Source organism: Hipposideros armiger, unplaced genomic scaffold (assembly GCF_001890085.2).
Source record: "Hipposideros armiger isolate ML-2016 unplaced genomic scaffold, ASM189008v1 scaffold_380, whole genome shotgun sequence".
Taxonomy (NCBI): domain Eukaryota; kingdom Metazoa; phylum Chordata; class Mammalia; order Chiroptera; family Hipposideridae; genus Hipposideros; species Hipposideros armiger.
This window is the reverse complement of record NW_017731730.1, coordinates 251245-272988: the sequence shown is the minus strand read 5'-3', so window position 1 is coordinate 272988 and position 21744 is coordinate 251245. Positions and strand designations below refer to the sequence as shown.

General features: G+C 49.2%; 1 protein-coding gene across 3 annotated transcripts in view; it reads right to left on the bottom strand.

Annotated features, from left to right (window-relative positions):
* ACVR2B (activin A receptor type 2B) overlaps window positions 1–20237 on the bottom strand; it is a 39870-nt gene extending 19633 nt beyond the window's left edge. For 2 of the 3 annotated variants that reach the window (XM_019662770.1, XM_019662772.1), the window contains exon 1: window positions 14508–14765. In XM_019662770.1, coding sequence (XP_019518315.1) covers window positions 14508–14622 — 115 coding nt within the window. In that variant the 5' untranslated portion in view covers window positions 14623–14765. Of the gene's footprint in view, window positions 1–14507; window positions 14766–19804 lie in introns of those variants that run through there. The other variant, XM_019662771.1, reaches the window with a different exon arrangement.
* Between the last annotated feature and the right edge of the window lie 1507 nt (window positions 20238–21744).

Genomic DNA, 21744 nt, shown 5'->3' with positions numbered 1-21744 from the left:
AGGGAGGGAAGGAGAGAGGAAGGAAGGAAGGAAGGAAGGAAGGAAGGAAGGAAGGAAGGAAGGAAGGAAGGAAGGAAGGAAGGAAGGTCCAACATATGGATAGAAGAACATAGTTATTTCCTGGCTAGAGCAGGATTTCAAAGGGAGGGGACAACAGGCGTAGCGGCCTCAGCCAGCTGCCCAAGCTCTCAGATCCCCAGGCGAGTTTCCACCGCCATTCAGACAACAAGCAACAAGCGCCCCCTGTGCAAGGCTAGGAGCCAGGACAAGGGAGGCCAACAGAAGTTGATAGTGGCCCAGCTCCTCTCTCTAGGCCACTGGTTAGGTAGGGACCCCTCCGGCCACTATGTGGGCAGGACCCAAGTTTACAGGGCTGGGAACTCCAAATCTCAAGGCTCCGGGGGTAGGACCCAAGCGCTCAGGACTCCACCAGACCCCTATCTGACCAGATCCTCCTACAGGTGACCGACAAATGCAGCCAGGAGCTATCAGACTTTGGTCAAATCCTGGCTCTGATGCTTCCTAGCAATGTGAGTTACCAAACACCCCTGGGCAAGTTACCAAGTCAGCCTGTGCCTCTGTTTACTCACCTGTGAAAAGGGCATAATAAGAGCTGACCTTCCTTCCTTGGGCTGTTCCAAAAGCGGAATCAGTTAATGCAGTTTAAGAGTGGTTAGAACAAAGTCCGGCACATCAGCTGTTATATTAGAGCTATACCCCTCCCCTGCTGCCTCTGACAATCCTTCACAGCACAAGCCCCCCTGGAGAGACCCCAGCCCATCAAGTGGGGAGTGTGCACACTCAACACCTACAAGAGCCTCGCATTCGGAGCCTAAGGGGGAAGAGAGGAGATGGCAGACTGCATGCCCCTCCCACTCCACACCCAGGCTCTGCTGCCAGCTGGAGACCCAGGGGCCTTCCCCTCCCTCCCGCCTCCCTCCTCCCACCTCCCTGGCGATTGCTTCTGCACACACTCAGCTATTTATAGCCTCTGGCAACACTCCAACCACAAGGCTGTCTCCGCCTTTTAATAGACACAGGGCTCCAGCCCACACTCACTGAGCCAAGCACCCAAGCACAGGGGGCTCCCCCTGACCTCCAGCCCCCTTGCCTAGCCCGCAGGTGAGGAAGCTGTACTCCTGAGAAAGGGGTGCCTGCCCCCCAGACACCTGGGCAAGGGGCTCACTGTATCCCTAAGCCACAGCCAACACAACTGCTGGCCTCTAAAGGAACCAGGTATACAAGTGGCTGTGTCCCCACAGGCAGTCCCTGTGTTCCAAGGGGCCTGCCTACACCTTGGAGAAAAGAAGCCCCATGCTTCCCAAACCCTCAGTCCAACCAGGACAGAAAAACCCCACTCATGAACACATACTGCGACCACCAACAGCCCCCCCCCCACCAAAACAAAACAAAAACCCAGAATACACGCAGATTCCACTCTAAACCAAAAATCCAGGGAGCTGGACCTAAACAGACCAGTTGACGCACGAGGACAAGAGCTGGGAGGTCTGTTTTCCCCAGCCCAGTGACTTTGGTCCCACCCCACTACGCACTGGGGAAGAAAGGGAGAAATCCTACCAGGGTCCTGCCTGTGAGGGACGCAAAGCACAACAGGGAGATAGAAGAGTGACGGATGATGGGTAAGTGAGGGAGATTAAAGCAGAGCCTTGGTGGAAGGATTTGAAGCTGGAATAGCCATGCCTCCCGTGGGGTTCCCTAAGCTCTGGACTTGGGGTGTGTCCAGAGTAGCCAGTATCTCCCAGCACCCCAGCAGCCAGCAGGCCGCTATATTCTACCCTTGGCTCCTAGAGAGCCCCACAGGGAGCGGGTGCCCAGCCCCGCCCATGTGGGCATCGCAGTGTGGCGAGAAAGGGATGGTGCCCACCACCATGTCCACCTCAGGCCCCTTCCGCCAATACGGCGAGGCGCGCCCTCCCAGAAGCCTCCAAGCCTGAGAGGCGGCCAAGTTAAAACAACTAGGGAAGCCCAGTGTCTGCCCAGAGAGGAAAGGCGCCGTGTCGTCCCCCCCCTCCCCGGCACCGTCCCTCCCCCCCCACCGCAGATAACTGCCAGGCTCTCCTCCTGGGAGGCTGCTGCCTTAGGCTCCCTTCCCTGTCCCCTTCGGAAGGCAGCCCTGCAGTTTGCTGAGCACCTGCTGCCCCAGCAGGTTACCTGGAGCCAAGGAGGGACTGGAGACCTCAAGGTTAGAGCTTCCAGTAACGGTATCTGGTATCCACGTTCATGACGCCACTCCCCCAAGCCATACAACAGCATCTTCACCAACTTCTCCACAACCAGAGTAAGATGGCTGGGTTGGGGGACTAAGGGAACCTAAACGGGGGTGGAAGGGGGGCGAGGGGGACGACTGAAGCGTGAGGTAGAAACACACACACATGTGCACACACTGTGGAGTGGCACATATATACCATGGGGCAGAAAAGAACCCAAAACATACCCACATTTTATTTTTGAGCTTCTTTACATAAGAGAATACTAACTCTTGAGTATCAAATTCTTGAGTTTGTAGCAGCCAGACACAATCTCTGACTGACACATTTACTCTTTTCCCCTCACCCATATAGCTGGGGTGCCAAAAAATGTATACAAGTGGACACTTTGGTCAGTGTTGCTCAAGCAGATGCTGATGGGAACCACTCTTAGCACCTCCTGTAATTGCAGAAGTCAAACATGACTTGTATTCATCTTTTATTATCAGTATATATTATTACAATTTTAATAGTTTTTTCCTTTCATTTTTTTGGCACCCTCTATATTTGTGAGCCATACAAATTGACACACATTTACTCACAAACACATAGCAGGCACCATACTATGCACTTTACAAATAGTAACATTTAATCCTCATGACAACACTGTGAGGGAACCTATTTCCCAAATGAGGGAACCGAGGCACAAAGAAGTGGTAACCTACCCAAGTTATTTATTAAGCATCAAAACCAGGTTTGGAGTCCCGGCAGCCTGGCCCTCGAGTACACACACACCCTTTACGAGCTCTGCAATGCATACATTCTCAGTGCTACGTATCAGTCCACTCTATCACCGACCACAACAAGTCTCCATTCTCCTGTTGGGTTTTTAGGTTATTTATAATGTTTGCTGATGTAAGCACTGCCACCATGAATCCTCCTAAATCTTCCTTTGCGAGTTTTCCTGTGCTCACGTGTGGGCATTTCTCTAGGATATACACCCACAGCTTAGAGATGCTGGGTCACAGTCTATGAGCATCTTCAACTCACAGACACTGTCAAACTGTTCTCCAAAGTGGATGCACCAATTTATGTTCCCAACAGACTACTGACCCACAGGGCCACGACCCCACTCCCCTGATATTTGCTCACCTGGTCAGTATGCAAAGGTATATTACAGTTTTGATCCCCATTTCCTGATTACTTGTGAGACTGATCATCTTTTTGTGTCTATTAGCCTCTCCTTCTGAGAACTGCCTGTTCACATCCTTTCCCATTATTTTTGCTGGGTTACTTTTCCTTTGAGTTGTAGAAGCTATATATATACATATACATATACATATACATATACATATACATATACATATACATATACATATACATATATATATATATAAAACTCTTTACGTAGAACTTTTCTTACTAGATAGAAGCCCTCTTCATTTGTTAATTTCCTCTTTGCCAAAAACATCTATTTTATGTTTGCCAAAAAGACTACTTTGATGCTGACATAGCTCTATGACATTTTTTTGTGGTATTTCCCCAACTTTTATTTTATTTTTTTAAATTGGGGAATTGGGGGAGGGGAACAGTGTTGGGGAATTGGGGAAGGGGACCAGCCAAGTTGTTGTTCTTCAATCTTAGTTGTAGAGGGCACCAGTCGCCATCTGGCTGCCTGTTGGCAGCTGGTGGCCTCTAAGCTCAAGGTGTCGAGTTCAATCTTAGTTGCAGGTGGGTGTAGCCACCATCCCATGCGGGAGTCGAACCCAATAGCCTTGTTGTTAAGAGTGCACACTCTATCCACTGAGCCATTCGGGCAGCAGCTCAATTCAAGGTGCCGAGTTCAGTCTTAGTTGTGGGTGGGAGTAGCCCACCATTGAACAGGCAGTCTCGTTGTTAGGAACACGTGCTCTCACCAGCTGAGCCATCCTGCCACCTGTTGGCAGCTCAGTGGCAGCTCAGCTCTGGTGCAGCGTCACTGGCCCATGTGGGAATCGAATCTTAAGCTAACTCTTAACCAAATGAGCCACTCGGCCAGCCCCCAACTTTTATTTTAAATGTTTCTGTATCCTTTTTTTTTTTCCCAACTCAGTCTAATATGGTTTTTGACCTAGAATTGAATCCTGTTACATTTATGATTACTTCTATGTTTACATTTGTTTCTTCTCTACTGCCACCACCTTTGGATTATCTCTTTTAATTCCACATTTCGGCCACTTCTGATCTCAAAGTTATTTCACTCTATTTCTATTCTATTGGGTTGTCAGAAGAGTCATGACACATTTTTGCAACAAAAAAAACAGAAAAAATACGTCATGACTTTTCTGGCAACCCAATGTTATAAGTTAGCCTTTACATTTTAATATGTGCACTTATGCTAAAAGCCTAAAGTTAATTAACATCTCTACCATCCTTCGTAAGAACTTAATTGCTCTAACTCCAATTACCTCCTTCCAACTTACATTTAATTAGTTTAACATAACATGTGTGTTTCAGTATTTAATTTGTTATTGTTGTTCTTATCTGCCTCCCGCAGCAGGTATTGTACGTGCTATATACAGTCAGTATTTTATTTTTCTATATGTTCACTGGCTAGTCTGCTCACCCATTCTTTCTGCATCTCCGTTCTTCCTTCTGGAACCACCATCCTTCCTGAACAACACCCGCCTTCAGTAAAGATCTTTTGGCAGAGAAGTCTTTGTTTGCTTTTCTGAAAATGCTATTTTGCCCTTTTTCCAACTTGACAGTTTAGAAGAACATAAACTTTTAGGTGGAGTTATTTTCTCTCAGCATTTTGAAAATATTATTCCACTGTCATCTAGCGTCTACTACTGTTGCTGAAAAGTCTATTAGTTTACCTCTGTAGGTACTGTGTCTTTTCCCTCGGGCTGCTTTCTTAGATTGTCTCTACAGTTCCACTACAAGCTATGTGTCTACGTATACATTTAAATTGTCTTGTACTGCTTGAAAAAATATCCTCTTAATCTGATCATTCATGTCACGTATCATTTCTGAAAATTTCTTGGCTTTTATCAATTTGAATATTGCACCCCCCAATTCTCAAATTCTGATTACAAGCATATTAGACCTTCCCATTCTACCCAATCCTTAACTCTGCTTTCATCTTTTCCAATTCTGTGTCTAAGCACCTTTATAGACAAATCCATATGGTCTAACTTCCAATTCACTAATTCTCTCTCTAGCTGTGTCTAATTGCTATTTAGCTCTTCTACTTAATTTATAAATTTAATTAATCAAGTATTTTATTTTTGGAAATTCTATTAAAAAAACCTTCTTGGTCAATTCTGATACTTCTGTTCTGTCATACTTCCAAATCCCTATATTATAATTCCATAATTTAACTCCTTGAACATCTATTTCTGCCGTTTGTTATTTCTGATTATTTTCACTCATGGTATCTTATTTCTTTGTGTGATTTGGAATTTTGGATACTGAGTTTATGTTCAATGAGGCCTTTTCTGTGGGAATACTGTGATGCCAAGTTTTAGGGGGCTACCTTCTAAAGATAATTTATATTTTTACTCCTGCCAAATTCTCCAAGACATTACGAATCTTAAGTCACTTTAATTTCTCAACTTCAAGTTTCCCAGAGAACACAGATGGTATAAACTTCAACTCCAAGTGCATCTAAGCAGGCCTTTGGTTATAAATTTTCACAGGAAAGTACCCACCCCACCCCTGCCCACCAACCTAGGCCAAGACAATTTCATTCATCTATTTCCTTTGTCAGCAAAAGGATGTTTCTTGTAGTCTATACTTCACTGAAGGTATAATCCTGTGAAAATCTTATCACGTGAAAACCTCAGTTTCAATTCCACATCTTATCTCCTGTGTCTCACACACCACTACTAAACCCACATCTCTAATTACAGAGAGAGGCAAAGTCCCCCCAGAAACCAGCAGCTTTGGCTAGTGCAGGTATAGAGCTCTCGATTCCCACCCCCTCTTGCTGTTCCCTTATTCTCTTATACATGCAGCTATACATACACATTTAAAAAAGGATATTTATTATACTTTCCCCAGCATTTCTATGTCTTGCATGAGGAGGTTTTTCAGCTGTTTTGTTCACTATTATTGCCAGACATGGAAGTCCAAGAGCAATTTCCAAGGGTGAGAGGAGGAGTTCTATCTGCCTTCAGAAGCCCAGCCTAGGAATACGGAATCAAGCCAGGTCACCTCAAGTCACTTGCAACTTCGACTGTGTAAACAAGTCCCTGGCACATCCTCCTACAAAACAAGGTATGAGACCAGGGCCATTCCCTGGAATACTTGCTTTTCTCCAGGCCCCATCATCACTGAAGAATACTGGGGAGAGGGTTTCCAGGAAAAGGTCAATGATTATAAACAAATATTACTTCTGATTCCTCCTGTAATCCTACTAAAGCCACAGTAAAGTATCTTAAGGTATAAACCCATAAGAACAATGAGAACAGGAGAGAAACAGAAATGAAAGTCTGAAGTTGGAAAGAAGATACCTAAGTGGTCAGTGACCACAGACTCCTAAGTTGGCTGTGGGGAAAGCTGAGAAGCAATCTGATCTCTATCACAGAACCCTCCAAAACACAGGAATTTGTGGCACCAGATGTCTCTGGAAGAGTGGGGTACGGGTGAGTCCAAATACAGTAGGGCTGGTTGGTAAGGCTGCCAGACCCTCAGATCTTACTACCACTCACCATGACTGGGGGCTGCTTCTCTTCCAACCCAGCAGATATTATTAAGTTATTTTCTAAAGAAGGTAAAATAGAAGAGGAGTAGGCAAATTGGAAGGTACAGGTACCACATACTAAAATAAGAAAAATATAGGATAACACAGAATACTGAAACCCCCAACTCTCTTCCCCCTCTGGCTCCCAAGATGTAGGCAGCCAGGCCTATTACTAACCCCCTCAACAGAAAACAGAAGGTATTTCTCAGGAGACTCTAACTAGCTTCAAAAACAACCCAATCGGATCATCCTACAGGTGGCAGACTCCATTCAAGAGCTCAGAGCTTTCAATCAGTATTCAGTCAGGTTCATCCTTCAACATGAAGAAGTCTAGGAAAGCCACTTACCTGAAAGACAGAGATAAAAACAGGCAGGAAAAAACCAACCTGTAGAAAACAGTCATTATGCAGGGAGAAGGTAACTCCAAAAACTTTTATCAATATCCTCAGAGAGATAAAAGGCAATGCACCCATTAAAAAAAAAAAATGAATAGGGTGGCATTGCTAAAAGACCAGAGAACAAAACAGCACTCAGGAATTTATATGATGGCAGAAATGAAAACTGGAAGAAGGATTAGATGATAATATTGAAGAAGTCTCACAAAAAAGTAAACACACAAAGATATAGAAAATAGGAAAGAAAAGACAAGGAATTTGGAGGCTCAGGCCAAGAAGTCCAACACCCAAATAATAGGAGTTTGAGAAAGTGAAAACAAAAGGGAAAAAATCAAAGACCAGCACAGTGGATGAAAACAGGGCCCCCACCAAGGCACATTACTAAAATTCCGCATCAGCAGGGACAAGAAAAGATCCTACAGCAAATGTCTAGCAAGACAGAAATGTCACCTATAAAGGATTAGGACTCAGAATGGCTTTGAACTTTCAGCCAACACTTGGAACCTAGAATACAATTCTATTCTATTCCACTGTCTATTTGGCTATTTTGCACCAAAAGGTTACCGTTTTATTACCATAGCTTCACAATGAATCCTGACATCCAGTAGGCCTACCTTGTTCTTTTTCTTCAGGACAATTTTGGCTCTTCTTGGTCCCTTGCATTTCCAAATTGTTTTATTCTGAGGGTTAACTAAAGATTAAACCCTAAAGGCTTTTTCTGCATCTACTGAGAAAATCTTCACAGTTTTTCTTTACTATGTTAACATGGCAGATTCAATTTTCAGTTGTTATATCAACTATGCATTTCTGGGATAAAAACACTTGGTCATTATGTAGTGTCACTTTTACATACTGCTGGATTCTATTTGTGAACGTTTTAAGAATTTTTGCATTTTATGTTCATTAGGGTATTAGTCTACTTACCGCTCCTGTTCTATGTTCTCTTATCTCTCTTTTATTGCCTTCTTTTCAATTTGAGAATCATTTATTATTCCATTTGTCCCTTTCATTAGCTTGAAAATTATAATCTTTCTATCTTTTAGTGGTTACCCTAGAAATTACAACATGCCTTCTTGACTTATCAAAATCTAACACGAAGGTAGTTATACCCTCTTTCTGGACAATGTGAGAAGTTTTAGAACAATTAAATTCTATTGTCACTCCACTCCCAATATAACATTGTTGTCACGTGTTTTGTTTTTATATGTATTTCAAACTCAATAACACAGCTCATAAAATAATTATCTGAGTACGTATTTATCACTTGCATTGTTCTTCATTCCTGTCTGCATCTGACCTTCCATGTAGATCACTTCCCTCTGTCTGAAGAACACCCTCTTTACATGGCACCTTCATTCTCGGAGGGTAGTTCTACTTGATAAAGAATTTTAGGTTGACAATTATTTCTCTCAGCACTTAAAGCAATCATGCCACTGTCTTCTGGCTTCCAGTGTTTTTGAAAAGTTAGCAGTCAATACATTACTCTTTTGGTAGCAATGCCTTTTTCCTCTGGCTGCTTTTTAAGATTCTCTGTCTTTGGTTTTCAGAAGTTCGGCTGTGATAGAAATGGGTATGAAATTTTTATTTATTATCGTATCTAAGTTCACAGGGTTTCTTGAATCTGTGGCTTGTCTTCTATTCGTTTTATGAAGTTCTCAGCTATTATCACTTCCGCCTCATGCTGTGCCCTGTACTTCTGTGGCTCTGACCACTTGGATCTTAAACCTTCTCACTTCATCTAGGCGTCTTTCCCTCTCTTCTACAGTGTACTCGTACATCTTTTTGTCTCTCCATGGTTCAGTCTGTATCTTCTGACCAATCTTCCAGGTCACTAATTCTCTCTTCAGTTGTACCTAATCTCCTGATAAAATCATTCACTGATTTTATTTTCTGTTAGTCTACAGGTCAGTTCTATAACAGATCTTTCATTTGGTTGTTATATATTTTTCTAGCTCTGCTGGAATTCTCACTTTCATTTCCTTGACCATAGTTGAACACTGCTATTTTTCAATATGTGTATAACTCCAATCTGGAGCTCATCCAGGTCTGCTTCACTGTGATGTTTATTTTAATAGATCAATCAGTCATTATATGTGCAAAATTGTTTGTAGAAATAATCTGAGGCCTAAAATAATGTTATATTCCTAGAATGTGCTTCTAGCAGGCAGCTAAAAGCATCATTAATTCCATAACATCTTAAACCAACTTTAGAGTGTCATTTTTTTGTCTCCCCCTCAGCCCTATGTCTATGGAATCTCAATCCAGGAGGGGTTCATTATACTCACCCTCTGCTTAGAACTCCAATTACTGTCTTCCTAGCCCCACAAGGCTATCAAATGCAATTCTCAGCCCCTCGGTTGCCCATACAGAAGGACTGAAAACAGACTCAAATGTCAAAGTCACTAGTCAGGGTCTCTGTTCTCACAGAGATCTTGGCCTGGTAGGTCTTCACTATCTTCTTAGCTGTACAATGCTTTTAACCAGAGATGTTTTCTTAGGGTTTGTCCAGCTTTTCTAAGGACTTTCTCAAAAAGAGTTGTTCCTGACTATCAGAAGAAATCTCCACATCTACTTTTTACCCAGCTTTCCCACATATTTTCAGGACCATATTATACCCAAAGGGCATATATACATCTATACATACATGGAAACTGAGATCACCCATGGAAAATGTTAAGAACACAGACCCCAGAGCAGAGTCTTGAAAAAAGCAACTTCTATTCCCAAGTATAACTGAAGAGAAAAACAATTCACTTTCAACCAACTTTACTGTTTCATACTGTTATGGACTTAACTGTGTCCCACCTTAAAATTCAGAGGTTGAAACCTTAAACCTCAATATGGTGTACTGGGGGATATGGTCTTTCAGGAGTTAATTAAGGTCAAATAAGGTCATAAGGGTGGGGCCATAACCCAACAGGACTGGTGTCCTTATAAGAGACACCACAGAGTGTACCCACCCAGAGAAAAGGCCATGTGAGAACACAGCAAGAAGGCAGCTCTCTGCAAGTCAAGGAGAGAGGCCTCACTGGAAACCAACCCTTCCAGCACCTTGATCTTGGTCTTCCAGCCTCCAGAACTGAGAAAATACGTTTCTGTTATTTAAGCCACCCAGCCTGTGGTATTCTATTATTGCAGTCCTAGCAGACTAATGTACAGATATTGCAAATCACCTGTACAATATGGGAAGCTGACTGTGACATTATCTGTACTAGAAACAGTACCACAAATCCAGCGTCACCTACATCTACAAGCAGGGCCTGACAAGGGGGCTTACACAAGGAATCCCAGTGCAAGAGCAGTGAAAGAGCAGTCAGTATTGCTGAAGGAGACTAGGAAAGAAGGGCTTTGGGGAACAAGTCGTCTCAAATGGTCTTCCCTACGTCTTCAGCCAACTGTGACAGAAGACTATGCAAGGGAACAAGGCATACACTCGGCCAGGAGAGGAAGCTCACCGGAGCCCCTTCTGTCATGAGAAACTTCTCACCAGACGCTAAAATAATTCTTCTACAGGCTTCTCCCAAACCCCCACCACCATTATCACCACATCTGAAATCAGGGTCCTGCCGTGCCACGCTCTTGTCCAATTCAGAGGTCACCAGCAACGCCACTACCCACAGCGCCTCGACAACTTTCAGCAAGTGTCTCAGTCTCTCTGGAAGGAGGAAGCAGCATGGAGCACAGCGAGTGAGCACCACAGACGCACACAAGCACATCCATCCCAAACCCAGACCAGCACATCCTAGCTACCCACCTCCCACCCGCCCCCACCCCAACTCTGTCAGCATAGTAACCAGGAGACAGACACAGGGCGCAGCCTCTTGGCTCTCCTCAGACACTAGCCAGCGCAAGTGCGCACTCTCCCTGACCCAGCACCCTTCATGAAGTGGGCTACCTCCAACCTCTGTAACCTAGCACTTCTGGAGGGGAAGAGATGCTCACAGGGTGCTGCAGAGGGCCAGCTGCCACCTCACCCAGGTTCCTCTGCCCCAATACCATCACCTGGGTAGCCTTGGGGGGGGGCGGGGAACAGGGGTAGGGGCGATGGGACAGGATAGCCATTTCTCAGTATCTATTAAAACTTTAAATACACATGTCCTCCCACCCAGAAATTCCTCTTCTTGTCATCTATCCTTGAAAAACAATCTGCATAACTTGTACACAATCAGAAAGTCCATCAATAAGAGACTAGATAAAATGTAGTTTATATCTAAACTTTGAAATTTTACACAACTATTAAGAAGACTGAGGTAGAGCCAACATATATTAGAAAGACTACCAAAACATATGAGTTGAAAAAGTCATGACATGCAACAATGCAAGCAAGGCACAAACATGGTAAGCAAAAGCGGAACACAAAACCATTCTGTAAGATTCCATCCATATAAAGCACAAAAACAGGCAAATTAACTTATACTGTTAGAAGTCAGGATCGAGGTCACCTTAGGGGTTAGAGGTAGAGACGGGAGCGGAGCAAGAGAGGCTTAGTGGGGACAGGGGCTGGGAAACTTCTGATTCTTGATCTGGATGCTGACTACATGGATGTATTCAGTTTGTGAAAATTCATCAAGCTGTCACTTATGATAATCGCCCTATTCTATATATGCATTTTATATTTCAATTAAACATTGGAAAAGGGCAATAGCACTTTAGATTAAATTTAAAAAACACACACCTCTATTTCTCTAAGTCAGCGGTTCTCAACCTGTGGGTCGCGACCCCTTTGGAGGTCAAACGACCCTTTCACAGGGGTCACCTAAGACCATCGGACAACAAAAAGATATTTACATTACGATTCATAACAGCAAAATTACAGTTATAGAGTAGCAACGAAAATAACTTTATGGTTGGGGGTCACCACAACATGAAGAACTGTATTAACGGGTCGCGGCATTAGGAAGGTTGAGAACCGCTGCTCTAAGTACTTCTACAAGTGCACAGGTAAAACGTCTGGAAGAATATACACCAACCTGAGAAGGCTCATTTCTGGAAGGGAACTCAGACGGGGCACAGGGGAGACCCTAGTTTTATCTATAACATCTAAAAATTTTCAATTGTGTGTGTTATTTGTAAAACTAAAAACTAATAAAACTTATAATGGGCAAAGGTTATGGCCAAAGTGACCTCTACACCCCCAACTATACCCCAGGGTAGCCAACCAGGAGACCCCTGGGTGAGAGGAGTTTTGAGTGTGGTTTTTCATGGTAGACAAGGCAGGACTACATCGCTCTGGCTCTCTGTCTCCCCCCAAGTGGCCCTTCAGGACCTGCTCTCAGGTGGAGGGTTCCCAGGAGGCCCAGCCAGGTGTGAAAACTAGAATTCATCTAACTCTCTGCCCCGCTAAGTTCTAAGCCCCTGAGCAGATGAACCCTGATCCTCTACGTGCTCAGGGCAGAGAAGCTGGACCTCCTTATGAAGCCTGGGTCACAGGGCCCCCCCCCTCACCTACACCCGGCCCAAGCCAGCAGTTCCGGGGTGGGAGTGGGGGCTGGTCTGCCTGGTTTGTGAACACCTGAAGGAAATGTCAAAACTTGGATGAGAAGAAAATTCCCAAAGAGCACATAAAGTAAGGGTTTCTTAACCCATGGCTACCCGGCCAAGGTTCTGAGAACTCACACATGCTTTCTGAATCAATGTGGCGGAAGGAGGACTGTCAATGACACTTGGGCATAAAAAGGCATTGTCCTCATACCTGAAAACACTGTGCACCACCACACAAGCCAGAAGGAAAAATCATCCTAGCATCAACACTCAAGAGAGTCCGTTTCCAAGTCAGCCTCCTGTTTTCATTGGTTCAGGTCTAACAGGCAAGCAGGGGCCCCTCCCTCTCTTCAGATGGACAGACAACAGCTGGTCTGGTCACATCTTCAGAAACGCTCAGCCACAAAACCTGGGAAGCAGCCTCCTCCATCCTCCAGCCAAGGGCTTGGGTTTCCAACCAGCCTTCCTTTTCCTTCCCCAGGACTAATTTTAGCCTCCTTGGTTGTCAGAGTGGAACTTACTTAAATAGTGGGCAGAAGAACGTTTGCAAACAAGAGCATGAGCTCACCTCACAAAACACCTCAGCTCCAGCCCAGAAACTGGCCAAAGAGAAGTCCCATTGTGCAGAAAGCCAGGCCCCTACAGAAGATCCCCGTGGGAGAAGGGCCATACATCTGCCCAGTGGAAGAGGCTTCCTTTCCAATACTGGCTCCCAGTGATCACGTGTCCATGAATGAAAACACCCAGGTAGGACTGCCAGCCCCGGAGAGAGCCTGGAAAAGGCACACGTATGCGTACAGCGAGGCTGCAACAACCAGGGCAAAGCATGTGGCTGTCCAGCGGTGGGAAGCATGATTGATCCTTGGCCAGGGGGAGGGAGGCATGGCTGACTCCCAAACAATCCCAGCTTGCATTATCAGCTGCTTTCAACTATCCACCATGTCACCATGTCTCGGGCAGACGTCGCTGAGAAACTTAAAAAACAAAGACTCAGAAGAAGGCAGCAGCCTCTCCTCTCCCTCATCCCCACCCCCACCGAACAACCAGGGCTTCAGGAGCAGCACCAACAGGACCTCGAGGAACAAGCACCGCTCAGGCTGGGGTGGGCCTGTGGGTCTGGTGGAGAAATACAGCCCCCAAAGGGAGCCCTCAACGTAAGAGGAGGTGTTTATTCTAGAACAAAGACTTGGTCATAGAATGAGAGGGAAGGGAAAGAAGATAAAGGATTCTGAGAAGGCAACCATGTTCCTTTGGAAAGACCCGAAAAGAAATGGACCTAGGAAATCTCAACCCCTGCAAGCAACCCTTTTAAATAAGCCCTTCGCCCCTCAGGGATGCAGAGTACCTGGAAAACTGAAGCTTTTAAGGTTGCTTCCTCCCACCCCCAAAGCCCAGTCTGTAATCAGTTCCCAGTGCAGCAAGCTGTCTCCTACTGAGTCCAAGATCAGAAAGGACCCCCTCCCCCACCCCACCCCCACGCCCTCCCTAGCAGAGCTGGGAACAGGACCGGGAGGAGTGGAGAACAAACACAGAGGCTGCTGGCCTGCCAAGCCCACAGGGATCACCCCTTGGGTCAGGGCCTCCAGTGCTGGCACCTGTTGTGGTCAGTTCTGCCCACTACACCTCCCCAGGTCCAAAGGAGGACGCCTGGCCCTGCCCTCCAACTCCCCGAGGCCAGGGTAGAGACCTATGCCATACCTTTCGGGAGACGCTGCCCCCCTGCCCTGGCGTCCCCGGGTTCGGAGCTCCAGGCCCACAGCCGCTGCGGCTCCTCTGGGCGCCACACCGACGGCCCGCTCAGGGGAAAGGGCATGCCCGCCGCGTCCTGCTACAACCCCCGGCTTTCCTCTGGGCCCACACAGCCAGCCTCAGCTCTGGCGGCTCCCAGGTGAGCAGACAGGGACTGCTGGGCGGCGCCGAGGCCGCGGCAACGAGCCCTTCCTGACATTCTGCGCGTGTGGGAGGGAGGGAGAGGCAGGAGTGCAAACCTCAAGGCAGCGGTCAGAGGCGGTGGGCGGGTGCGGGCGGGCAAGCTGCCCGGCCACCCACAACCGCTGCCTCCCTGAAACCCGAACCACTTCTGGGAAAACTCAAGGACGCCAGGATTCTCCTCGGTGGCCAGCAGTGCTCCTAAACCACTAAGTTCCAACCAAACTCTCCCCCACTGAGCAGGTTTATCAAAGACCGGAATCTCCTAGGCTTTGAGGAAACCCCAGCCTCCCACCCTGCATCTGATGGGGGGTAGGCATTAGCCATGAACACGACCTCCCACAACTGTCTGTCTCTTTAAAAGCATGAGAACATTCTAGGTCAGAGGTTCTCATCCAGAGGTGATCTTGCACCCCCACCCACCCAGGACATTTGGCAATGCCTGGAGACATTTTCGGTTGTCATGATTCGAAGTGCTACTAGCATTTAGTGGGTAGAGGCCAGGGATGCTGCTAAACATCCTACAGTGCCCAGGACAGCTCTGCTTGCATATCCAACCCCCCTCACCCCCCTCCACACACACACCAAAGAATCATCAGGTCCAAACTGTCAACAGTGTCAAGGTTGAGAAACCCTGTTCTAGCATGAGACTCACCCTGCCAGGACCCTGCCTGAGGGCTGTCTATCCAGTGTCATTCTCAAAAGTATTACCCAGACCAGTCCCCAGATCACAGTCTACGGTCACAGGCCAGTAACTGCAAGTGGATTTAAACTCTGACCTGAAGTCCCTTGGTCCCCACTTGCACTACCCTGAGCTCCCAGGCTGGGGGCCGGATGCATTGGCATTCAGAGGAGGGGGACAGCAAGGGACCAGGGCAGGAATCTGAACACTAGGCAGCATCACAAAAAGCAGAAGTAAAGAAGTCATGTCCAGTGACTAGAATAGGTTTAGTTGAAGCAGCAAGATGGGAACAAACCCAGGGTGCCCCCAAGGACAGCAAGTTGCCCCTCAGGACTGGTACAATGGGTATGTGCAGGGCCACCAGGACTTCATAGAGTCCAACCTAGGGGGCCACAGGTTCTTGGTATGAGTGCAAAACAGTGAGCGTGCATGTGTAATGTGCGTGTGCCCATGCACGTGCACACACACACACACACACACACACACACACACACTTATTTGTATTTTCTTGGGGGAAGGGTTCACATCTTGCATCAGATTCTCAGAGAAGCCCATGATACAAGGGGTCATGGTGTAGCATGGGGGCTCTTCACTGGTGTCCCTGCAAAGGAAGTTCCTTGGGTGAAGTGCTAGGGTAAGTCCAGGTGCTAATTGGGGATCCTCCACGCCCAGAAAGACCCCACAGGTAGCACACCACAGAGGCCCACCAAGCTGTGGGGGGCCACGGGGTTCTGGGTCTTACGTTTTCACCCAGCTGTACAGCCTGGGAGGATGGGCACGTTTCTCACATCATCTATCCTGGAGAGCCTCCCAGAGCTGAGGAGGGGCCCACTCCTCCCAAAGCACAGCCCAGCCAGCCAGGCAGGGCAGAGCCTGGAGTGCCCAGCAAGCACAACGGCCCTATGGTCCACGTCCTTGACAGTTACCACTATAGGGCCAGAGCACCACTTGACCCACAAACACACACTTCTTCCCTGAGGAAATGGACAACTTTGGGTCAGAGAGTAGCCAGCCTCTGAGGGCAGGCTGGAGCAGTCAAGGCCTGCATTTCCTGATAGGACAGACAGGAGTGGGGTCCTTCTCCCCAGCCAGTAGCTCCTAACATTCCAAGAAAAACGCTCTCCTCAAGAGTGCGGGCTCTGAGCAACAGCCATTCAATGCCCGGCTCCAGCTGAGCTGCGGCTGAGCTGCCAACAGGTGGCAGGATGGCTCAGCTAAAAAAAATTAAAAAAAAATAATAATAATAATAATAAAAACTCTCCACCCTGCCCCCACACGCCCTAATCTGAACCCCAAGTACAGTACAGAGACAGATGTCAGCAGCAAGATCCAAACGACTTGTTTCCCAAGGACACCGGTACAGACACAGAACACCAAAGACTTGTGGAAGGTAACTGAACATGCGCCATTATTACAACATAAATTCTGCCTTTTCTTCTAGGTCTGCGCCATCCAATATGTTAGCCACTAGCCAAATGTGACTACTGAGCATTTAAAATGTGGAAAGTGTGAGTTGAGATGTACTATAAGTATAAAATACATACTCGATTTTGAAACAGTATAAAAAATAATGTTAAATGCCTCATCGTTTTAATATTCATGAATGCTGAAATGATTATTTTGTATATATTAGGCTAAGTAAAATATATCATTAAATTTCACCTTGTTATGGATTGAATGTTTGTGTCCCCCCACTTCTCCCCCAAATCCATAGTTGAAGCCCTAACACCCAATATTTGGAAATGGGGCCTTTGGGAGGTAATTCGGGTTAGACTAGGTTGTGAGGGTGGGGCCCTCAAGATGGGGTTAAGCAGCGGTTCTCAGCCTTCCTAATGCCGTGACCCCTTAATACAGTTCCTCATGTTGTGGTGACCCCCAACCATAAAATTATTTTCGTTGCTACTCTATCACTGTAATTTTGTTACTGTTATGAATTGTAATGTAAATATCTTTTTGTTTTCTGATGGTCTTAGGCGACCCCTGTGAAAGGGTTGTTTGACCCCCAAAGGGGTCGCGACCCACAGGTTGAGAACGGCTGGGTTAATGGGAAAGGAACAATCTCTCTCCCCCCAGCGAGTGCCAAGGAAAAGCGATGTGAGGACACACTGAGAAGGCAGCCATCTGCAAACCAGAAAGAGGGCCCTACTGTGCTGGCACACTGACCTTGGACTTCCACCGTCCAGAACTGTGAGAAAATAGTGTTAAGTCACGCTGTCTATAGTATTTTGTTATAAACAGCCGGGGAAGACTAAGACACACCTGTTTCTTTTTATTCACATGACTACCAGAAAATTGTAAGTTATGTATATGGTTCACACTGTATTTCTGGTGGACAGAGCTGTTCTAGATCTTCCTTCTACAAGGACATTGTATGCCACAGGGGGTGGGGGGTAATTCTAACAGAAAGCCAGGCGCTTGAAGGAACAGCATCCACGAAGTCAAAGGAACAGGAGGGCCAGCCCTGTCCCCACCTGGGCCTGGGGCAGCTCTTCCCACAGCTCCTCACAGGTCAGAGCAGTGGCCACCAGAGGACTGGCTGGTGTGACCACAAGAAACGCCCAGTGACCCTCACAGTCCTTCCAGGGTAGGAACACAGGTTGGTGGACTTCAGTCTAACTCCAGCTGCCCCACCTTGCAGGGTACTGCCCAAGCCAAGGGGGGGAGGGGGAGCAAAGGGGAAAGGAGGGGGGAGAAAGGGGGAAAAGAGGAAAATACAGTGCTGGGGGGGGAGTGGGGGAATCCATCCTGCCCTGCCTAATCGAAGAGGGTGGTGAGTCTGATGAGGCCAGAGTGAGTCAAATTAGGAGAGGGTATCCGGATCCCGGGAATGTCCAGGAGGGTTCTAGAGACAGTCAGGTGAAGTGTACGTGCCTATTAAATCAGCTTGCTGCCACCCTCCCCTCTACAGGCCAATGCCTTTCTGTCTTTGGGAAAAAGCATCTCAAAGCAGCGCTTAAAAGGACCAGGGGCAGAAAGGAGAAAAAGGTCACCACCACCACGTTGCCTCTGCCACACAGTTAATGGCTCCGAAAGAGCCATGAAGCCCTCTCCCAGAGCGCCCGGATACCAACAAGAAGGTCTCTATCCTCTGGTCCCTACATGCAGATTAGGTAACACTAAGCCCCACACAGAGAATTCACTTGCTTTGATGTAGACAGCTAACCAAGCTACATTGCAAATGAAGCGGACAGAGTGGGGGTGGGGATGGGATGGAGATCCCGGATCCCCACCCTCCCAGCAGCGCGGGGATCCCAGCCCCGCCCCTGCACGCCCGGCCCCGCCCTTCGCGGGTTTCCCAGACTCCGCGCTGCTGCCACCTCGGGCAGCTAGGGACCCGCGCTGCATGTGTAATGGGGGCTGGGAACAAAGACGCGCAGGACCCGACGCTCCGGCTGCCGCGCACCAGCGGCCCAGACCGCCCCGGACTTCTCCCTGGAGCTTCAATGCGAGACTCCGCATGCTTTCCAGGGCTGCCTGAAGCCATCCTAACCCAGAGCGCCGAGCCCGTTCCTGCGCGCACACCCAATTTGGGCGCGCCCCAGCACCGCTAGAAGAGGGAAATCGGTGCTTCGGCCTTAGGGAAAAGCCACCTTCCTGGCAGAGCTCTTCATGTATACACCCGCACCCACACACCCTCAACCACACCAGCGCGAGCCGAACGCTAGCCCCGCGGGTCACCCACCCACGCCACGTGCTTCCCGGAGGCCAGAGCGAACAGAGACCTGTTGGTTTTTCTTCTCGCCCCACCTCCCATCCCAGGCGCCCAAAACAAAGCGGTCCCGCGGGGAGGCTGCACCTCGCGCTCTGAGCCTATCGCAGGGAAAGCGGGCTCAGGTGGCAACGGGTGCCAGCATCCCGCCTTGCGCGGAATACGACGCAGACCCTGGTGGAATGGGGACCCCTCCGAGTTATGAGAAGCAAACCCCTCGCTTCGCTACACCTAGTGGCACTAAGGGTCGCGCAGCCCTCCCCCCAGCCGCTGCTGCTGCACCTAACAAACACGCCATCCTAGGATTAGATCTGCCCGCCCCGCTTGGCTACCTTCCCTACGCTCTGGTTTTCCTCTCATTCTCCCTGGGTTCCACGCGCCCGCGTAGCCCGAACCCCGACCCTGGGGCTCCGGGTCTCGGCCCCCATCATCGGGTCGCCTCCGCGAACCGGAGCCCTACAGACCGCCGCGGAAACAAGATCATCCCCCCCCCCCAAGATCAGCGAGCCGGGAGCCCGGCGCGCCCCCAGTCCCCGCCCCGGGAGGTGCCAGCTGGGTGCAGGTGGCGCGGCGAGGAGGCCGTGGGGCCCTCCCTTTGTTGGTAAACACCGCGCGCCGCCCGAGGCTGGCCCCGCGCGCCCTCCCCGTGCCCCCCACGCCGCGCCCTGTCCTTACCCGCGCACAGCGATCCCCAAAGGAGGGCGAGGGCCGCCCAGGGCGCCGTCATGTTCCGCGGCGCCGCCCCGCGGACACCCGGAGCCCGCGGGCAGGGCCGCGCGGCGCTCCTGGGGCGCGCAGGGCCCGGCGGCGGCTGCGCTCTCCTTCTCGATCCTTCCTTCGGTCTCGTTCCCAGCGCACTTTCTGCGCCTTCGTCCCCGGGCAGCGGGCTGGCTCCAAGGGCCGGGTGGCGGGGCCGGGTTCAGGGCTGTTGCGGGCGGCGCAGGCTGCGGCCCGGGCTCCGGGACGACGCGGGGACCGGGGGGCGGCGGCGGGGCGCGGGCCGGGGCGCGCCCGATTCAGGCATAGCGTGGTGGGGCTGGGCCCGGGCCCCCGGCGCAGGGGCCGAGTCCGGAGGGGCCATGAACGGGGGGAGGGGTGGGGGGAGGGGAGCTGAACCGAGTCCAAAATGGCTCCTGAGCCGCGGCCGCGGAGCCGAGCCAGCGGGGAAACCCGGATGTTGGATACAAAGAGGCGGGCGAGCTAGGCGGGGAGGGGGAGGGGAGGCGGGCCCTCCGGCCGCGTGGTCCGCGCCCCCCTCGGGGGCGTGGCCCCAGAGAAACAACAACAAAGAGGCCCCGCCCCCAGCCTGCGCCCTCCGGGAGGACGCGAAGAAACCTGGAGACGCGAGGGCCAAGCTGGGCGCGCTGGCAGAGGTGGCGGGGTTGGGCCCTGGACCGCTTTGCCTCGGACCCCGGGACCTGTACCCGCGGCACTGGGGATTCGTGCTCCGCGCGCGGGAGCCCAAGCTCCCGAACGCTGCCCTGCGACCCCGGAGTAGGTGAACAGCTGGAGGGCTGGCCTGGATTCCTCTTCGCGCCACGGTTTGCCCACCTGTGAAATAGGGGTCATAATGAACCATAGGAGAGTCGTGACTGACTGTATAGGCAGAAAAAGGCTGACTTCTCTGAAATGGCAACTGGCCCCCCGGCGTCTGTAACCCCACAACCCACACACACAAAGGCACAGCTGGGTATCCTGAAGTCGGACCCATCCCCGAGAGGGAGGGCGCGGAGTTCCGCCGCGCAGAGCAGCAGCAGACGGAAAGGGGCCTTGGCAACCTGCTCCCCCACCACTACTCCGATTGGGCCTCAGCACTCCCCCACCCTCTTCAATCTGCACCTTCAAAATTGTTCTCAATTGCCTCCAGTCCCCAGAGTTGAAGATCTTGTCTAGCGAACGGCTACGCTGCCCTCTTCACCCCAGATTCCTTCTTGGGGGCTGTCGTTCTCCATCTCAGATTCCACCTTCTTTATCACACAACCACAGCTTGGGAGGGTCATGGTGCGGATCCCAGCTAAAGAAGAAAAGCCCGTAACAGCTCGGGGATGGGATGCAGGATCCTTGGATACAGAAATTGACCTCCACTTCTCCTGACTTACTTGTTAGGGCAGGAGCAGGGCAAGGGCAGCCAGGAGAGAAACGGTGCCTGGAAGTCTGAGTTATTTCACTTCTCTAAGTCTCAGATTCCTTATACAGACCGTGAAGAGGTTGGACTCCCGTGCTTTCCATTTTTTAAATAGCAGGAACCTTATTCAAACAAACTCTTATGTAAAAGTCCTCCATATAGAAGTTGCCTGAAGTTGAAATGAGGCTCCACCATCTCCAGGTTCCAAAGCATTAGGAGCACTTCAGGGACCACACTTTGGAGTCACTACCCAGAAAGACTTCTGGGTTTCTAAAGGTCCCTTCCAGTTCTGGAAAATCCTATGTTGAAATGACAGCCCCTCCTTGCCACAGCGTTTTACATTTAGTCCCTTTTAATTTAGATTGATGTCACTTTTATTAGTATATCTTCCTTAAAAAGTTCTGTGCATTTTCTGTGATTTGAATCCACTCTATGCACCAAAAGCCATACCCACAATTATTTTTTGAATCTCTCTCTCGCTCTCGCTCTC